This window comes from Styela clava, chromosome 10, assembly GCF_964204865.1.
Source record: "Styela clava chromosome 10, kaStyClav1.hap1.2, whole genome shotgun sequence".
Classification (NCBI taxonomy): Eukaryota; Metazoa; Chordata; class Ascidiacea; order Stolidobranchia; family Styelidae; genus Styela; species Styela clava.
Window position 1 is genome coordinate 6,114,281 of NC_135259.1, and position 19,958 is coordinate 6,134,238.

Sequence of the window (19,958 nt, forward strand, 5' to 3'; positions counted from 1 at the left end):
ACTTGGCGACGACGGTTATCGAGCGATTTTTCACGAATTCGCCCTCGACAAGGGGCTTCATGTGTTACGCAATTTCAAAACTTTTTCGAAACTGGCAACAGTATTTTTCTCGTTTTGGTTGTATATTGCTTTAGAAAAAAAGAGCTTTGTTTTTCTACACCGACTTTGAATTGTTTAATCTTATTCTTCATCCTTTAGCAATCTATCCCCCCTTTGAATAGTTTTTCTAGGCCAATTTTGAAATCCTTCGTTTCATAATGACGTCTAATGTTCTATAACTTTTTGTCCAAGTGTTCTGTCCCATTGAACCCTCTGCACTTAGCATAAACTTTTCTGTGTTTTTGCCCTTTGTCTAATTATAATTAAATCGTAGGCTCATTAAACGAGTATCTGTTTACTAAATTGGTTGGTTATAATATAATTTAGTCTACATGTGTCCCACAATAAAATCTGTTACGTCTAAAGAATATAATATTTTTCTAGAACGTAGATATTAAAAACGTTAAATTCGTCGTCAGAACCGTTGTTTTGTCGCTGTATTTCAGTGAAGCGTCGCGGGCCGGATTATTTTACTCCGCGGGCCGTAGGTTGTCGACCCCTGATATAAAGGCTTCAGTCAATACACTGTACACGTATTTTTTTAAGAATTTTTCGTATTTTTGGTAAATAAAAATATTGTTTAAAACTTTGTTTTTCAAAAGTGGCTGAAAGAATTTTGATCCCAAATCAAAGGTTTAGAAGCAAATCCGATTAATGAAAGTTATGTTTAATTTCACAGATAACATACTATTTTGGTATCCGTTAAATGCATTGTTACACGATGACCTAAACCTACTGATTTTAAGTGAACTTCAAAATCAAAGTATAAAACGCAATATGATTGTTACAAAATAATGAAAAAATGAATTGACCAGCATAATATCGACCTTGATCCATAGTCTCTCTTTGTTGAAATAAAGATTACCATAATAACATAATTACATAGTGATGAAGATGGGCGTATTACATTGCAGCCAATGAAAATTATACTGTTGTAAATAGTTCTTTGAGTAGTTATAACAGTTTTTAAGAAATCAGGATTTCAGCCACCCAGATGTAAAATAAACACTCTTTTTCAAACTTTATGCATATTAAAATTAAGTGATATCAAATACTCTATATTCGTTTGATCGGCAAAATTTTGCTCGGTTTATTTTATAATATAATTTACAATCATAAATCAAAACGGCCCGAATATATATATATATGAGTGATGAATAATTATTATTCTCCCATTACATATTTCTACAATTTGAAAAATATAAAAATGTTTTCAAGTTCGACGATTTTCATAAAAGTTTAGTAAATCGTATAGTAAATTGTGAGAAAAATGAGGTAATTTGTCTCGGACTTCGGTAAAAAGACAACCTCGCGGAAAAAAACGTGCCATGATCTTGCTGTTGATATCAAACCCGTAATAGTTTACAAAACATTACACGAACAAACATTACATGCCACAAACTGATGTCAAATGTAAACTGCGAATGATATCTATTGCATGTGTTTTACTGATGATAGAAGTATGGAAAGTTACATCATAATTTAGAATATTCTTGGCAATCTGATGGAGGAACTGAAATGACAATCGGCTAGCAAAACAAATTTTGAAATATTATTTATCGATGGTACGGTAATGGCATTTGTAAATTCCCCGTATGATTTGGGCGCTGAACTCATTTCTCCCATTATATTCTCTCGCTGTGATCGACGTATGATTGTGGTTGTATTGTAAACTATATATACAACACAGCCCGTGTTTTGCGAATCATTATCGACATGAGGCGTCATGCGTGGCAGTCGATCTGAAAAGCAGCAAATTGACGAATCATGCTTCACAGTTTACAGCGAGTTCGTCTTCAGAATTCAAATGAAATTAAAAGATGCGACTGAGCGTTAGAAATCGGGCAATATACATACAGTATTATGACTGCATGTCACGGTAAAACCAAGCAAAAATATTGAAACAATTTGTAGCGCAATTGTATAATTTACAGTGTTTGTCGCGCTCGGACTATAAATGGCCCGTGCTAGTATGTTTTAAACTCCCAGGAAAAGGTTTGCATTATTATATGGGCTATGTAGGAAACTACAGTTGTCAAGCACGCTGAACAATGTCATTCTTATATAAACATTTTTAATGCTTGGGAACAGAGCAGACCAATATCGAATTGGCGACAGCGTTATATAACGAAGTATTTTACTTTTAATCATCTTTTTCAGATTTATTATTGCTCTAAATCCGTCTATCTTGTGTCTCGTAGGTTACGTGCACAGCTATTGTATCCATTATGCAATTAAATGATTGTGTCAGTATTAGATAAAAGTACAATTACGTAGATAAACGTACAATGACTAAAAAATGAAACGGTCTGCTTCTAGATAATCTGGTTCTCGTGCGTGTTGGGCCATAATGTAAGCAGGCCAGGATAGGTTAGGAGCTTGATGGAAGATCCGTCACAGATTATAAGACTTGCACGTGACACCGGTAAGCTATTTTCGTATTGCTTTTTTTATATTACCTAAAGAAACTCGGCATACTTTATGTGCATAGACCGTATTGCAAAGGCGCAACGCAATTAGCATGCCACGAGCGTGGTAAGTCATAGAAGTTCAAAATCGTGAGCATCGAAATACATCATATCTATTATTCGTTAGGATTAATCCATCTGTCGTCTAGTCGCAAAACACTATTGCGCAACCTTTCTAATTGAAACCGCTTAATCAACAAAACAGCCAACATGCGCCGATTTGTTTTTGAGAATCGAGAGCATAGGAATGGGGCCGTACAAAATTCCTTATTAATCGCCTGCTAAAATCGGTGCTGATGTTTCTACATCTTTATTGATGTAAAAAAAATGAAATAAAACAAGTGAGCAATGCTCCAATAGGCTACATGGTTAGGAAGGTCTAACCGCGAAGTTCATGCGATCTACGCCGAAGTCTGTTATCTGATTATTGAATTGCTTTGAAGTAAAATGGAAAATCTAGTCTAGAAAACTGTTTTTTTCACAAAAATAGAAGCATAATTCAGCAAATCGACCCATAAGTCCATTTTGTGCCTAATAACTTTTTTTGTGCTCAAATATTTGGTACGTATTCAGCTTTCTGGTGAAAAGAATAATGAAAACGTGAAAAACAATGAGCTGTCCATTCTTCTTCACACATTGAATTACCCAGTATTTCAAAATTAAGAGTAATATCATTGCTTTATGTGGATATTCGGAAATTTTATAAATTTAAATAGAAAGGTTAATTCGGGGAAGATTTGGAACAGCTGACGACCTTATTTCCAGGATTTATAAAATAAACCGAACTAAGCTTCGATCGCGAGAAATTGTTTTTCGGCTAATAGACTTTTCCATGTCTATCACGAGCCTCGCACGATGTGATTGAGGTTAAGGGTAGAAATGACATGATCTTGCTTTTCCAGTTATGAACATTGTGTGCTATTTGTCTTGTTCTGTGGAAATGAAACGATCAAATGCACGTTTCTTCCGCGCAAATGGATTTGCATGTTGCAACAAATAGATAATATTGCAATGCTGCAATGCTAATATTGCAATTGCAATGCGTGAAAAGCTGCCTTTTGAGCATCCAAAAAATAAGATCAGGATTCAAACTACCGGAAATTTATCTTATCCAGCAACATTTTATTACATCACTGATTGAACGTGTATGCCGCCATGCTATGTAGTTTTAGTACATTACTTCTTTCAAAAAATTCAATTCAATTATCCCTTATCCAATGTTTTGTTGCGATTGCAATAGTATAATTTCTCCACAATTTGCTGTATTATTTTGTGAATTGACTATTGTGTGAATTCGTGGACCTATGTCGTAAGCCTGGATTTTGGATGTTTATCCCCACTGAACCAGCGTACTTCGCTTAAAATTAATTGCTTACGAATACTCGCGTGACCTCGCGAAAACGAGAGATTAGAACATTCAAGAAACACGTGATCCGCAGGCGACCATGAGAATGAGTAAGTGTGACATCATGTTAGATGTGGAAACCCTAGAATAAAACGAGAGAGTCACGCGTCGAAGGCATGATGGGGTAAATTTAGGAAAATTACAGGGAAACGACCCAGAATTCTTCAATAACTGCTGTGAGCGTGTATGTTTTGAGCAGTGCTTTTTTTCCTCAGATCTATTCAATGATAGTATAGTATTCAATAGTATAGTAGTCAATCTAGTATATAATATAATAAATAATTTGTCCATAATAATGTATTATCATGTAACCTTATACCGATATTCTGTTACAAAATATTTCGAAGCAATGAAATATAAAAAATAGCAAAAGTCTGTTTATAAAATTATAACGTTATATGGAGCGACCTAGCAAATTCCGAACTTAATCCGATATTTATCTAACATTCTGAATATTCCTATATATTACTGAATCAGTTCTGAAAGTGTTTTATTGTGTGATATTGAAGCACATATACACGTTCATGTCGAATAGATAAAAAAAATAAATAAAAATGCACATAGCCACCCTCTGTATCGTTGTTATTGTAAAATAACCACTTGATACATTGTCGTTTTAAACGAGATTTATGGCATTCCAAAACATCATAGCTGGCGCCAAAAATGATAAAATTAACGATTGGACTGACATTCACATTGAAATTTGGTGTAGGACGTGAATTTGAAATTATATTTATTCATTTCTGTGCAACAGAGAACTTGGGTGGGCTGCGTTGCCCGGATTGTCGTCGCTTGGAAATAATACAGCAGGTAGTCCTCAAAACATCTATAGCCTACATAGAAGAAGTGGGCGCTGACAAAGTTATTTCTACAAAAAAGATTCAAATTATTTAATTAAACAAGGTCACAGGTGTTACACGATGTTTTCGGCTATTATTAAATCATGAACATTTAGTTGAGGACCATCGTAATGTTCATCAACCACATGAATTTCTACTTGAGTTCAATTTCAATTAGATGATTCAAAAAGTCAAATTGCATTGCACTTGTCTTGCAAATAAAGTGACTCTTGCAAGCATTGTGAAAGAATGCTTGAACGATTATTGAATTTTTAATTGGAAACTGATAAAGTGTAGCAGTGTTCATTATCGGGTTAGCAAGACTTGAATTAATTAAAAGGAGAAATTGTTGAATACAACTTTTCAATTGCTCATCTGTTAAATGCAACTCGCACTGATTTAAAAAAATTTGATTAGTTCATGTTTTTCGCATAAGACGTCTGATTATAATTCAACTTATAAGTAATAGACGCAGCATCGATATTCAATTCTATCAATTCATTTATCACGCACAATTATAGATTTTTAAATGAATTTTGAATTGACGTTTATTTTTATTTGTTTCTTACCAAGTTGTCTTTTTAGATGAAGATTTATATCATATATTCCATACAGATCAGACATTACAGATGCCCCCACGCTAGCCTTGGTCAGTCAGATATATAAATTTCGTTTGCACAATTGCAAGTTTGAACTCAACTCGTTTTGCTAAAAGAAAAATTACAAATGAAATTTAATGTGACTCTTGTTTTGCATCACGATTGATAGCTTTTTGACATCAAGCGGCACTCGGGATGGGCATCGCTAATCCAAGTTCACAGCTTGTTCTTTGTAATGTTCATTTTCGAAAATAATTGTTCGCAAGCATGTAGTTCCAAACATCGATGTGAATTTTTTCTTATGGTTTGTCAAATTTGGATAGAGATTTCCTTCAAGAAAGCTTTTAATGAGAATCAAGCAGTGATAAATCTCTCGAATAGAATATGGATTTTATTTCCTCATTGCATTGCATCTCAAGAAGTTTCATTTGAATACTTTCTGCAACCTTATTATGTTGGCATCAAACGGAATACCAAATAGTCTGAATTCATTTTCAATGGAACGAACGTCAGCATCCTTTTGACCACGTTTAACATCCCCTGACATTTCTTTTATTCGCCAAGTTACGGTTCTAGCAGAAAGGCTGATATTGGAAAATAAATTTTCTCTTTAAGGGCATACTTGGCGACGACGGTTATCGAGCGATTTTTCACGAATTCGCCCTCGACAAGGGGCTTCATGTGTTACGCAATTTCAAAACTTTTTCGAAACTGGCAACAGTATTTTTCTCGTTTTGGTTGTATATTGCTTTAGAAAAAAAGAGCTTTGTTTTTCTACACCGACTTTGAATTGTTTAATCTTATTCTTCATCCTTTAGCAATCTATCCCCCCTTTGAATAGTTTTTCTAGGCCAATTTTGAAATCCTTCGTTTCATAATGACGTCTAATGTTCTATAACTTTTTGTCCAAGTGTTCTGTCCCATTGAACCCTCTGCACTTAGCATAAACTTTTCTGTGTTTTTGCCCTTTGTCTAATTATAATTAAATCGTAGGCTCATTAAACGAGTATCTGTTTACTAAATTGGTTGGTTATAATATAATTTAGTCTACATGTGTCCCACAATAAAATCTGTTACGTCTAAAGAATATAATATTTTTCTAGAACGTAGATATTAAAAACGTTAAATTCGTCGTCAGAACCGTTGTTTTGTCGCTGTATTTCAGTGAAGCGTCGCGGGCCGGATTATTTTACTCCGCGGGCCGTAGGTTGTCGACCCCTGATATAAAGGCTTCAGTCAATACACTGTACACGTATTTTTTTAAGAATTTTTCGTATTTTTGGTAAATAAAAATATTGTTTAAAACTTTGTTTTTCAAAAGTGGCTGAAAGAATTTTGATCCCAAATCAAAGGTTTAGAAGCAAATCCGATTAATGAAAGTTATGTTTAATTTCACAGATAACATACTATTTTGGTATCCGTTAAATGCATTGTTACACGATGACCTAAACCTACTGATTTTAAGTGAACTTCAAAATCAAAGTATAAAACGCAATATGATTGTTACAAAATAATGAAAAAATGAATTGACCAGCATAATATCGACCTTGATCCCAAGTCTCTCTTTGTTGAAATAAAGATTACCATAATAACATAATTACATAGTGATGAAGATGGGCGTATTACATTGCAGCCAATGAAAATTATACTGTTGTAAATAGTTCTTTGAGTAGTTATAACAGTTTTTAAGAAATCAGGATTTTAGCCACCCAGATGTAAAATAAACACTCTTTTTCAAACTTTATGCATATTAAAATTAAGTGATATCAAATACTCTATATTCGTTTGATCGGCAAAATTTTGCTCGGTTTATTTTATAATATAATTTACAATCATAAATCAAAACGGCCCGAATATATATATATATGAGTGATGAATAATTATTATTCTCCCATTACATATTTCTACAATTTGAAAAATATAAAAATGTTTTCAAGTTCGACGATTTTCATAAAAGTTTAGTAAATCGTATAGTAAATTGTGAGAAAAATGAGGTAATTTGTCTCGGACTTCGGTAAAAAGACAACCTCGCGGAAAAAAACGTGCCATGATCTTGCTGTTGATATCAAACCCGTAATAGTTTACAAAACATTACACGAACAAACATTACATGCCACAAACTGATGTCAAATGTAAACTGCGAATGATATCTATTGCATGTGTTTTACTGATGATAGAAGTATGGAAAGTTACATCATAATTTAGAATATTCTTGGCAATCTGATGGAGGAACTGAAATGACAATCGGCTAGCAAAACAAATTTTGAAATATTATTTATCGATGGTACGGTAATGGCATTTGTAAATTCCCCGTATGATTTGGGCGCTGAACTCATTTCTCCCATTATATTCTCTCGCTGTGATCGACGTATGATTGTGGTTGTATTGTAAACTATATATACAACACAGCCCGTGTTTTGCGAATCATTATCGACATGAGGCGTCATGCGTGGCAGTCGATCTGAAAAGCAGCAAATTGACGAATCATGCTTCACAGTTTACAGCGAGTTCGTCTTCAGAATTCAAATGAAATTAAAAGATGCGACTGAGCGTTAGAAATCGGGCAATATACATACAGTATTATGACTGCATGTCACGGTAAAACCAAGCAAAAATATTGAAACAATTTGTAGCGCAATTGTATAATTTACAGTGTTTGTCGCGCTCGGACTATAAATGGCCCGTGCTAGTATGTTTTAAACTCCCAGGAAAAGGTTTGCATTATTATATGGGCTATGTAGGAAACTACAGTTGTCAAGCACGCTGAACAATGTCATTCTTATATAAACATTTTTAATGCTTGGGAACAGAGCAGACCAATATCGAATTGGCGACAGCGTTATATAACGAAGTATTTTACTTTTAATCATCTTTTTCAGATTTATTATTGCTCTAAATCCGTCTATCTTGTGTCTCGTAGGTTACGTGCACAGCTATTGTATCCATTATGCAATTAAATGATTGTGTCAGTATTAGATAAAAGTACAATTACGTATATAAACGTACAATGACTAAAAAATGAAACGGTCTGCTTCTAGATAATCTGGTTCTCGTGCGTGTTGGGCCATAATGTAAGCAGGCCAGGATAGGTTAGGAGCTTGATGGAAGATCCGTCACAGATTATAAGACTTGCACGTGACACCGGTAAGCTATTTTCTCCGCAGTACCTACATAATATCGCACCGGCATCGACCATTCACAGCTGGTATTGGCTGGTTTTGCAATCTTTCACGTATAAGCTCAGAAGAATACAGTTCAAATTGATTGGAATCTATTATAAGTAGAAAGTCGTTACGTTTGTTAGCGATAAAGCATCAATTTTTTTTAATTTTACATTTACAGCTATAAATAGAATATATATGATAGATTTCAACAGTTGATATTTGAAAGAGAAAGATTTCGTAATGCAGAAGTAAGTAGATTTGCTAATAGTCGCACCGTAAATTTTGAAAGGTCAAAGATCAAAGAAAGATCAAAATTAAAACGGATTCCCACTTGCCTTTAGGGAATATAAACGCGCGTTCTATGCGTGTGCACAATATTTCGTCAAACTTGTTATTAAAAATTGCAAATGTTAATGTAATTGATTTTTATCATTTTCCATTTCCAAATAATGTAAAAATTACCAACTTGTTGCCATCAAAATGATATATGTGAGGCTAACGATTTATATGGATGGTTTGTTTGTATCATTGCTACTAAATTATCAACATTTGCTTATTATTATACATTATTATGTTCTGCATCTTATATTATTCTTTTCGTCTTTTAAAAATCTTTGATGTTGAATATTTCAATGTTTCAGCAAACAGCAACCTACCCCGACTATGATTGTAGTATCGAATAGACTACCATTTGTTCTCAAAAGAGATGAAGACGGGAATTTAACAAGAAAAGCTTCAGCGGGGGGTCTTGTAACTGCTGTTGCGCCGGTAGTCGTTGAATGTAAAGGACTGTGGGTATGTAAAACAAACTAAGCATGGTTGAGTAAATCCTATTCGATTAGAAATTGTTTATATATATATATATACTTCACTTTCTATTTCAGGTTGGTTGGCCTGGTGTTCATCTTGAGAATCCTGATGAGCCTATTCCCGAATCATCCCCGGATGCGAAAGGTCCAACTGCCGGGTTGATGGCAAAACAGGTAATGACTTTGCTTTGCACAGTCAAAACATTAGTATATACGAAGCGAACAATTTTGTACGTTCACTCCTATTAAACAAAATTAACCAAATACATAGGAAATATCCATTTCGAACAGAAAGTGCTTTGGTTACATATCTGTTTTTAAAATTGAACAAATGTACATATCCGTGTCTTTATTTCAGGTAGTTCCAGTCCATGTCGAACGAAATGATTTGGAAAAATATTACAACGGATGCTGTAATAGCGCTTTCTGGCCTTTATTCCATTCAATGCCCGACAGAGCCGTTTTTAATTTTCAGCATTGGGAATCTTACTGCAGAGTTAATCAGGTAATAAGTTCTAAAAAATCTCGCTATATGTTCATTACATATTGAGTAAATAGAGAATTTCGCGATATCTTACTGGATTTTAACTTCACGCGATTAAAGTTTTTTAATTACAATTTCAGACGTTTGCTGAAAAAACAGTTGCATCCGTCCGTAAACTTCAACTGGACGAAGGAAATAAAAGAGTAAGTAATTTTACACTTTCAAGGCTTGCTAAAATATATCATAGATTTATGAACTATTCATAAGTCTCTCATATGGGAACGATTACATTCAAGAAACAAATTTAGCAACTCGATAGATTGGTGAGGTCCGAAAGGATGACAACGAACTTGGGCCCAACAGTGATTGGGCCAATGGTGACACACCCAGTTATCATGTGGGCGTGTGATGTCTATGCGTCAAAAATCGATGCGAAAAGACTTCTAATGAGGCGCGTTGAACATCGTTGTCAACCGATCGGCCATGTATCCAAAATATCTAAATCAACCTGTAATGAAACGCCATGGTAATCGAAGATTTTAATAAGAGCATCTGTAGATGCTTTTCTTACAAAACCTAAATGTTTGACATTAACCTTACTAGAGTTTATTTGAAATATACCCGACAATTATTGGTTTAAAACAGATGATCGCATTATACTTAACGATTTTTATCTTTCCCACAAAGCTTGTTTAATTTGTACTTTATATTTTGAAAAATTCCGAAAACACGGCGCGCAAAAGAAATTCACTTCAAAGAGCGATAGAACTTCTTTTTTAGCAAAGCCAACGTTAATAAACACTTTTAATTCGCTGAATATTTCAATCTAAGAAGGATTAGATTCCGCTCTTAAAATTGTGTCGCGATGCGGTGGCGCGGTCGAAAGAGTAAAGTATGTTTTGTGTTTGTTTTCGTTTAATGAAAATTTATTATAAGTGTACGATGTAAATTGTTTAACATTAGATATGGGTTTAAGGTACTCTCTCCGAAGAATATCACACAAAATAAAGGTGTGTTTGTTGAACTCGTTTGCTATTGTTGAATTTTTCCACAATAAAAAATTCAGCATCTGCCAAACCTACAGTACCGGTACTTATTAGTACATCTTCTGACAAATTGATAACTGAGTATTAAAATCAGAAGGCGCTAACGTTTTATATTGTCGCACATTATTATGGAAGACAATGAAAAATTGTCATATATTGTAATACGTGTTTGTGTTATTGTTTGAAAAGTTCCTGATATTCTATTACTTTTTTAGACTCCTCTGGTCTGGATTCATGATTTCCATTTGATGGTTGCAGCTAACACTATACGGCAATCGATGGAGGATGATCCCACATTAAAATGCAGCCTCGGTTTCTTTCTTCACATACCCTTCCCACCCTATGATATATTTCGTATATTTCCCTGGGATGACGAAATTCTGCAAGTAAGACTTTGACATTGCTTACATCGACCAAACATTTACAATTTCAAACCATTCATTCAGCGTCTCGTATATAAATGAATATTTGATATCTATTTGCAATCAATTTAACTGCGTCAACGATTATAACTAACCCATAGAATATTTTCCACATCATAAGATCAAAACAGATATAGACAGGCATCCACGTCGCTGTCAGTACCCACTTACCGCAGACAAGCACTTGGAGCGTGTCCAAAACGTGCCGTTTATAAGACTTATGTGTATCGACAGTGTTTTCGGTATAAATATACGCAATTCAACCAAAAGTCTACAGGTTCGTGTATAGCCAATCCTTCAATGCTCGTATCATTTTAATAAGTTTATTTATTTGCTTACCAGGGACTTCTTGGTCATGATCTCGTCGGATTTCACATCGAATCATATGCATTGAACTTTATTGACTGTTGCCAACAAAGACTTGGTTGCAGAGTGGACAAAGATAGAATGCTCGTTGAGCACGGTGGACGAACGGTCAGAGTACGAGCACTTCCCATAGGTAAGTTATCCAACAACTAGTGTACTGTCTAACGATTTAGATATATCCAAAAATTCCCATCAATAAACTGGAAATATTATTCTACCCGCCGCATACGAAAAATAGTTAAGAACCACTCAAAAGTATTTAATCAAAATTGTACATCGCTCATGTTACTGAGGTCGAACGCGTTAAAAATTAAGTAGAAATTATACATTTAATACCTCATTCCAGGTTTCGTCCATTTTCCCAGTATTTCTCTATTTTCGTGTTGTTTCTTTAATTTTTTATTCGTGTGCTGTTCTTGGAGATGCTGTTCTAAGCTATTCTCTACTTTGTTAGGCCATGACCTGTTTTTAAACTTTGTTTAGGTTTCAAAATCTAGTTCAGCTCGTTTTTACATGTAACATGATTATCATTGCAGTTGACCTTATGCTGCTGCTGCTATCCACAGATACTGACATAAACCATTAACCTTATTTGAGAAACCTGAATTTTTCATGATTTCCATTCGTTTCACAGGAATACCATTTAATCGTTTTGTGACGCTAGCCAAAGAATCACAACCATTTGTGAGACAAAATCCTGATCAGAAGCTTGTACTTGGCGTAGATAGACTTGATTATACAAAAGGACTTTTAAATCGGTAAAATATCTAGGCTAATTGTTACAAAGTATATCATTGCTATTGCTGAAGTCGCAGATATGTGACATTCAACTGATATATATTTTTGTAGGGCTTATTTTCAAAACTGAATCGGATCGTATGAGCTAATACAGCATGTAATATTGATAAACTGTAAGCATGAAAATTCCATGTCATGTCAACGGGACGCTGAAGAGTGACTCTCATACAACATAGACGTAATCTACTTTTATTTCCTAATTTCAGAGTTCGAAGTATTGAGAGGCTTTTAGAACTGTATCCCGAGCATAAAGAAAAAATCATATTCTTGCAAGTTGCTGTACCTTCTCGGACTGATGTGGAGGAATATCAGGTGAAATTAAAAGAAATATTCTGTAAATTTGAATACTGTAAAAATAGCGCACTGAAACAATATTTAAATACTCTTTATTGCAGAGTTATTGATTGTAAATGCTATCATATTGTTATCTATTTACATTTAGATTCTCAAAGAAGAACTGGATCAAGAGGTTGGGAGAATCAACGGAAGATTTTCCAATCCAAATTGGAGCCCAATCCGATATATTTATCGGTCTTTGGGCCAAGATGAGCTCGCTTCTTATTATCGTGCGGCTGATGTCGCACTTGTAACTCCGCTAAGAGATGGAATGAATCTCGTGGCAAAGGTTAGTGTCATGATAAAATCTTTGAATAGGTGTTTTGTACGAAGATACTTGTGCCAATATTGCACATCGGGATAATCAGAAAGACCAGTATTCTCATTATCCTGGCAAATAGAAAAAACATTTGAAATTTTGAATTGTTCTGGCAACGAGGAAGTGGAGTATCAAATTATTATGTTAGCGTTACGCGATATACCGAATCGGAAATGTCAACTAACAATATGATTATTATTTAATTAATTAAAGCCGCGCTAAAAAAAGTTCAATTGTAGTAGGAAATCGTAGACCGTCATTCAAGTGTTATTTTCATCTGAGAGTTGAATGCTCTGGTCTTGTACAATACAAACCACACGCCGCCTCTTTCTATTTTCTACGAATGTTTCATGAACCGGCTTTTATTTAAATAACAATAATTAGAGTATTTATTTTCACTAACTGTAATAGCTTATAGTGTGATATCTGATGATAAAGGTATGCTTGTTTTGAATTCACAGGAATTTGTGGCATGTCAGACTGAAGATCCCGGCGTTTTGATTTTATCTCCTTTCACCGGAGCGGGAGAGACCATGTTAGAATCTCTGCTCGTAAATCCATACGAGACAACCGAAATGGCGAATGCAATCAACCGTGCAATCTCCATGCCTGAAGATGAAAGACAAGTTCGAATGAATTTATTGAGGAAACGAGAAAAGCAAAATGACGTTCATTACTGGCTTCAGTCATTTTTGAGAGGTAATTTCCAGGTACCATAAACGTGTACAGAATTTGGGCCAAATTGCTGTGATGCTGTTTCACCAGACGCCAAATTTTGCACTCAATAATTTCATAACAAGTTTACTAAAACAGTATTTAATTAGCAATTAATTCTACTGCGACAGAACTATCACGCCTGTGCACCATTTGCACTTGTTACAAGCTTGAAAATCTTCTGTTTCAGCTATGGGAACGGTGATGACTGGAGATCAAAATGATGATTTCAATTCCACGATTGAACCGTTTAAAGTGGAGGACTTTGATTTGTGGATGTCTAGATATGTCGACGATACAAGCAAACTGGCGTTACTTCTCGATTATGACGGTAATAATGTTGACAATATATTGAAAAAAGCCTTATCAAATTTAATGGCGCGTTTTGGATGTCAGTGACCCACAAACAAAAAACATGTTCACTTGACGGATATTTTTTGTTGTGGTATATGGCCAAATAAATACATAATAATCCCCGAATTTACTCCAATGTGTCCATCTTCATCACTTTTCATGTTTTCTTTAGGAACACTTGCCCCTATAGCATCTCATCCAGACTTGGCATTGATGCCAACTGAAACAAAAAGGGTTTTGGAAAGACTATGCAATATCAGCGATGTTCATATTGCAATTGTATCTGGCAGAAAAGTTGAAAATGTAAAAGAGATGGTTGGAATTGACAAGGTAATTAAATTATTTCAAATTGAATCGATTAATTTCGAATTCGAACTTTAATTTTTAACATAAAACTATTCTTGAATAGATTACTTATGCCGGGAGTCATGGATTGGAAATCATACATCCTGATGGTACAAAATTTATTCACCCAGGACCACAGCAGTATGCGGCAAAAATGGAAGAGCTAAAAACTCGTCTTGTAAATGAATTGCAGAGAGATGGTGCTTGGGTCGAGAATAAAGGTAAGGTGCCTTTAAATCGGCGAGAAGGTTGGAATATTATATATCCAAATACTGTACCTGGAATAGGAAAAGGGCTTAGTTAAGTCATAATAATAGTCTCTCGTCACTTTGCTGTCCCAATTAAGTGTGCGTGGACGATGAAAGACTCGAAAAAAGTTGTTATATAAACCGGATTTAATCACATTGAGTATGTACTGTATTAGTTTGTTTTAGGTTATACAAATTTAGTCAATAACCTTGTGATCTGCGGATTGTTTCAAAGCTGATATTTTGCATATAGGCTCTTTTCTTGCAAAGGTCATTTTATCCCTTCTGAAGGTCTGGCTGTATTCGTGATTCTCGGAACTCATAATTTCATTCTGCCATTTTTTGCAATTTGTTTACGCCTATGCATTTGTGATTTTATTCAACAAATACTTCCCTTATACAGAAAATTATTTATCTGTTTTCAGGATTTGTTCTGACTTATCATGTCCGAAAAGTTCCAAACCATCTCAGAGGGGATTTGCTGAAACAGGCTACTCAACTGATAGTCGAATATGGATTCAAACCTGGAAATGTAAGTTTGACAAATTTATGAATAATACTACAATTAGGGTTTAGTGTTGACATTATTACAAAATACCACATATGTAAACATTTCCGTATTTTTAATACAAGGCAGTTCGCAATAAGCTCTGAACAAGCGACTGTAAAACAGTGCTTCGATGGTGTAAGAAATATGTGGTGTATCATAATATGCGTTAATTACATTTGGTTGACGTGATGAGCATCGCCTTTGTGGTGAAATAACTAGGATTCAAAATCAACCCCTCAATACCGCCTGAATGAAACGTAGTTGAATCAGTGTGGTTAGTGTTTGTTTGTGGGTAAGCACTAGGGTTACCATATTTTTGTGACTTCAAATCGGGACGCCTCGGAAGACAACGACCCCTTAGCTGTGATTTTGTAACTTCACATTTTCCAATTTTACTACATAGGCCTACATTCCTACATTTAAAGCTGTCTCGGCTGTTTTTATTGACCATATTGTTATCGGAATTTCATGCGCATATTCTCCGTCCAAATATCGGGTTCAGTTCGAAAAATAGGAAGGAATTGACTGACATTAACGATACCGGACACCGGTACAAATAATTCGAATTTAGACTAATTAGTATTGGTTTTTACATGGGTCTGCCATCAATGGGAATCAGCGGGAAACGAACGCATTCACCTTCAGTAAGTAGGCTAGCGCTGCGCTACACAGAAGCAACAGTAACGAAAACATGTTTGTGTATTATGCTGGAAAAGCGGGACTTTTGGTTGACTTATCGGGACGGCGGGACAAAACGCTGAAAAGCGGGACTGTCCCGCCCAAAGCGGGACGTATGATAAGCCTATAAGCACACAACTAATCAGGATACTCGAGTATATTATGGATATAACATAGACATCATAAATCACAGCACTAAGCGGCATATAGTACAGCAAATTGGAGGAAGCTCAACAGTGACATCAAGCGACCTAAATAAGGCAATAATAAACACGTCATAAACATCATCTTACAGTGAGTCGATTCAATGACATGTTTCATGTCACTGGTCGCCATCTTGCTGGCAAAATATTTTCGACAGCTACCGTTGAGTCCCAGCCATTGTTGATAAAATGTTGAAATACATGTTTGAATTTTCTTCAATTTTTCAGGCTCTGTGTGCTGTTGAAGCAAAACCACCAGTGGTATGGGACAAAGGACGTGCTTCAATCCATATACTGAGAACGACTTTCGGGGTGGATTGGAATGAAAGGGTTCGAGTTATTTATGCTGGAGACGATACTACAGATGAAGATGCCATAGCACAACTTAAAGGTTAGTTAGCAAAATGTGACAGTATATTACAACGGTACTATAGATATTTCGTATTATGAATATTTCCATTTATGCTCATTTAAGAATCCGATACCATAATAAAGCATTGCTGGTATTGATTGAAGTCGCTCGGTGAGAAAACAGGTGTTTTTATTTAAAGAACAGTCAACTCCCCGAATCGATTTGTAAAAATAAATGCCGGATTTTCTGCATGTCAAAATCATCTCAAGTCCAACATTATTGGACACGTCAGTGTACATAATGATCGTTTCAATACTATGTTGTTGTTGTTATTATTCTTCTCTTTCGTCATGATGAAATCGCTTTTCTCTTCGAATACTGGACTAATTGCTTTGAAATTTTCAGTGGTTAAAGATTGATATTTTTGCCAGAAGGCCATTACTTTTACTTTTTCCAAAAATTTCTATGGGCTTTAAGAGATTCGTTTTTTATGTGTCAGAATAAAAAAATAGCGACATCTTGTGACGTGTTCATATATTTGAGCCCAGCTCTCTTGTATTAAATATTACCAACGAAATTTCTTCTTTCTTTCCCAAAATTTTCTTTCCGATTTTATATATAGATCATGAAATACTGGGCCCTGAAAGACCATGCCCATGTTTTGTGGCCCGATAAAATAATAAATATCACTTTTTAAAATGATAATTAACCAATTTATATGAATTCTGTTCCAGGTCTTGCCTTCACGTTTCGAGTTACAAGTCATCACCGCAGAATCCGAACGGCTGCAAAAAGACGACTTCCCGGCACTGACTCTGTCTTGATGCTTTTGAAGTGGATTGAGCGTCACGTTGGAAGAAGGAGCGCTAGACCTACACCCTCTGTATCGCCCACACTAACGCCATCGTCCTCGTTTTGCGACTATGTACCAAGCACAGTCATTGAAACAAATACAACAGACTGTTTCGTTCCGGCAATTGCTAATAGTGCAAACATGCCGGCACCAAAAGTAGCCAACAGCGAAACGCCGCTTCCTTCCTCTATCGTCGCGTTGAACGGATTATCAGACTTACTCACAGCGAAGCCAAAGTATGAAGTCGATGCATGTTGACTAAATTTCCGAATGAAGCGAAGATTTCAAAACAACATTGGAAATTATTTTTAACACACTGAAATATCAATGCAAACTTTTGGATAACTTTCCAGCGGTTTCGAAATGAACGAACATGAATATCAGCCGACTGAATTGATGTGTAAATAAACTATGCCTGCAATTCAGATTTTATATTAGCATGCAAAAAAACAATTGTGACGTAATCAAGAGTAAAATTATATCTGATCCATATTACGCGTCGATGCTACAAATGCATTATCATAAAATTTTCTGATACAATTTCATCTTAACTTTACTCGAGCAACTTTAAAAAAAGGGGGAATTCAGATGCAAGTTGCGAATTTTAATTGAGTCCCATATTTAGACGTCGATAGGTGAAATTCTTCTTGGTGTCCGATTTTGATTCCGACCAGGGAATGGTACGAGGAAAAATTTAGTTATAGGCTACATATCAACCCAACAGGACTGCAGTCGAATGGCAATCGTTGGCGACAATCTTCAGCACTTTTGAATACATTTGCTGCTGCTTTATATTTTGAAGCTGTTAAAACAATTTATATATATATACACATATAAAGGGTCTGTTATCGTTTTTGATTTTTTTTACTGAGTTATGTATTTTTTAATAATAATTTTTTTAATCTGGTAGTCATGTATTATATATAAAAAAATGTGTGACTAGTTTTAAAATGAAATATGGATTATTATATTAGTACAAACATACACCATTTTATTTGTTTAATGAAAAATTATTGATAAAACAATAGATCTGTGCATTTTTTTACTTTTTACCTTTAAAATATATGTTATGTCGTATAATAAAGAAAATAACTGAAATAACGAATCGTTATAGGCTACATATCAACCCAACAGGACTGCAGTCGAATGGAAATCGTTGGCGACAATCTTCAGCACTTTTGAATACATTTGCTGCTGCTTTATATTTTGAAGCTGTTAAAACAATTTATATATATATACACATATAAATGGTCTGTTATCGTTTTTGATTTTTTTTACTGAGTTATGTATTTTTTAATAATAATTTTTTTAATCTGGTAGTCATGTATTATATATAAAAAAATGTGTGACTAGTGTTAAAATGAAATATGGATTATTATATTAGTACAAACATACACCATTTTATTTGTTTAATGAAAAATTATTGATAAAACAATAGATCTGTGCATTTTTTTACTTTTTACCTTTAAAATATATGTTATGTCGTATAATAAAGAAAATAACTGAAATAACGAATCGTTTTTTCGAAGAATTGGTGTCTTATTTATTTTGATCTGGTCATATAATTATTTTAAATTTGTACAGTTTTATTGGAGAATGGATAGATAAATGGGACTCTATATACCCGGGAAAATGATACAGCTAGTCCCGTTTAACAGCGTATTGGGAGTACGCGAATTAAATCACTTTTATCAAAGAGAATTCATGGTTACTCATAATAATTTCAGGATTAAGGTATAGAGAACTGTTACAGATCTCTGCCGGTCACAAGTTTCATCTAAAACATTGTGGCCAAGTCATTCATCGCACAAAATAGTGTGAAAAACCGTAACCGACTACAGTTCACGTGTATCGCACTGCGCCAGAGAGTGAATAACCTAGATTTATTTATAAAATATCATCAATAGAGCATAGGCATATCATGGCGGGTAGTGTCGTCATGACAAAGGATGCTAAGTATGACTACTTACAAGTATTCGATTCTTATCCGATTCCTGAATTTTCGATTCCGAATCTTGATTCCTCGACATATCTTACCGAAAAAACATACCCACTTAAGCAATACCATATAAAATCGAACAAGAGAGCGATGTTCAAATATATGAACATATAGACCAAAACTAAAATCGTACACAAAAATCGTATCCCTTATACTTTAGAGCCCACAGAAAATTTTGAAATACATAAATTAAACATAATAGCCTTCTAGAAAAAAAATTACAACTTTCAACCACTGAAAAGTTCAAAGCAATAGTACTAGTAGGTGAGAAAAGTTATTTTTTTATGACAATAACAAGAAAAAGAATTTTAACAACACGAACATACGAACATAACAAAACGATATGTCCACTTCGAGTTCAAAAAATCACTGTCGTAGCAAACAAAAATATATTGCAATCTAAAGTCCAATTCGTTCACATGCCTTCTTGTGAGTCTCGATTGCAATTTGGAGACAATATATGCTCCACTGAGCTAAATGCTCTTTCTGATGCAGCGGATGTTGATGA

The 19,958-nt window shown here is 34.7% G+C and overlaps 1 protein-coding gene across 1 annotated transcript; it reads left to right on the forward strand.

Moving 5' to 3' along the window:
* The first annotated feature begins 8,674 nt into the window (after window positions 1-8,674).
* LOC120338156 (trehalose-6-phosphate synthase-like) lies at window positions 8,675-18,909 on the forward strand. The gene is made up of 17 exons (XM_039406092.2): window positions 8,675-8,822; window positions 9,216-9,369; window positions 9,459-9,557; window positions 9,742-9,888; window positions 10,008-10,070; window positions 11,129-11,299; window positions 11,678-11,834; window positions 12,336-12,459; window positions 12,706-12,811; window positions 12,942-13,124; window positions 13,616-13,853; window positions 14,059-14,199; window positions 14,395-14,552; window positions 14,632-14,788; window positions 15,241-15,347; window positions 16,475-16,637; window positions 17,333-18,909. The coding sequence occupies exons 1-17, from the start codon at window positions 8,815-8,817 to the stop codon at window positions 17,707-17,709; spliced, it is 2,553 nt and encodes an 850-aa protein (XP_039262026.2). The 5' UTR covers window positions 8,675-8,814; the 3' UTR covers window positions 17,710-18,909.
* Window positions 18,910-19,958: the final 1,049 nt, after the last annotated feature.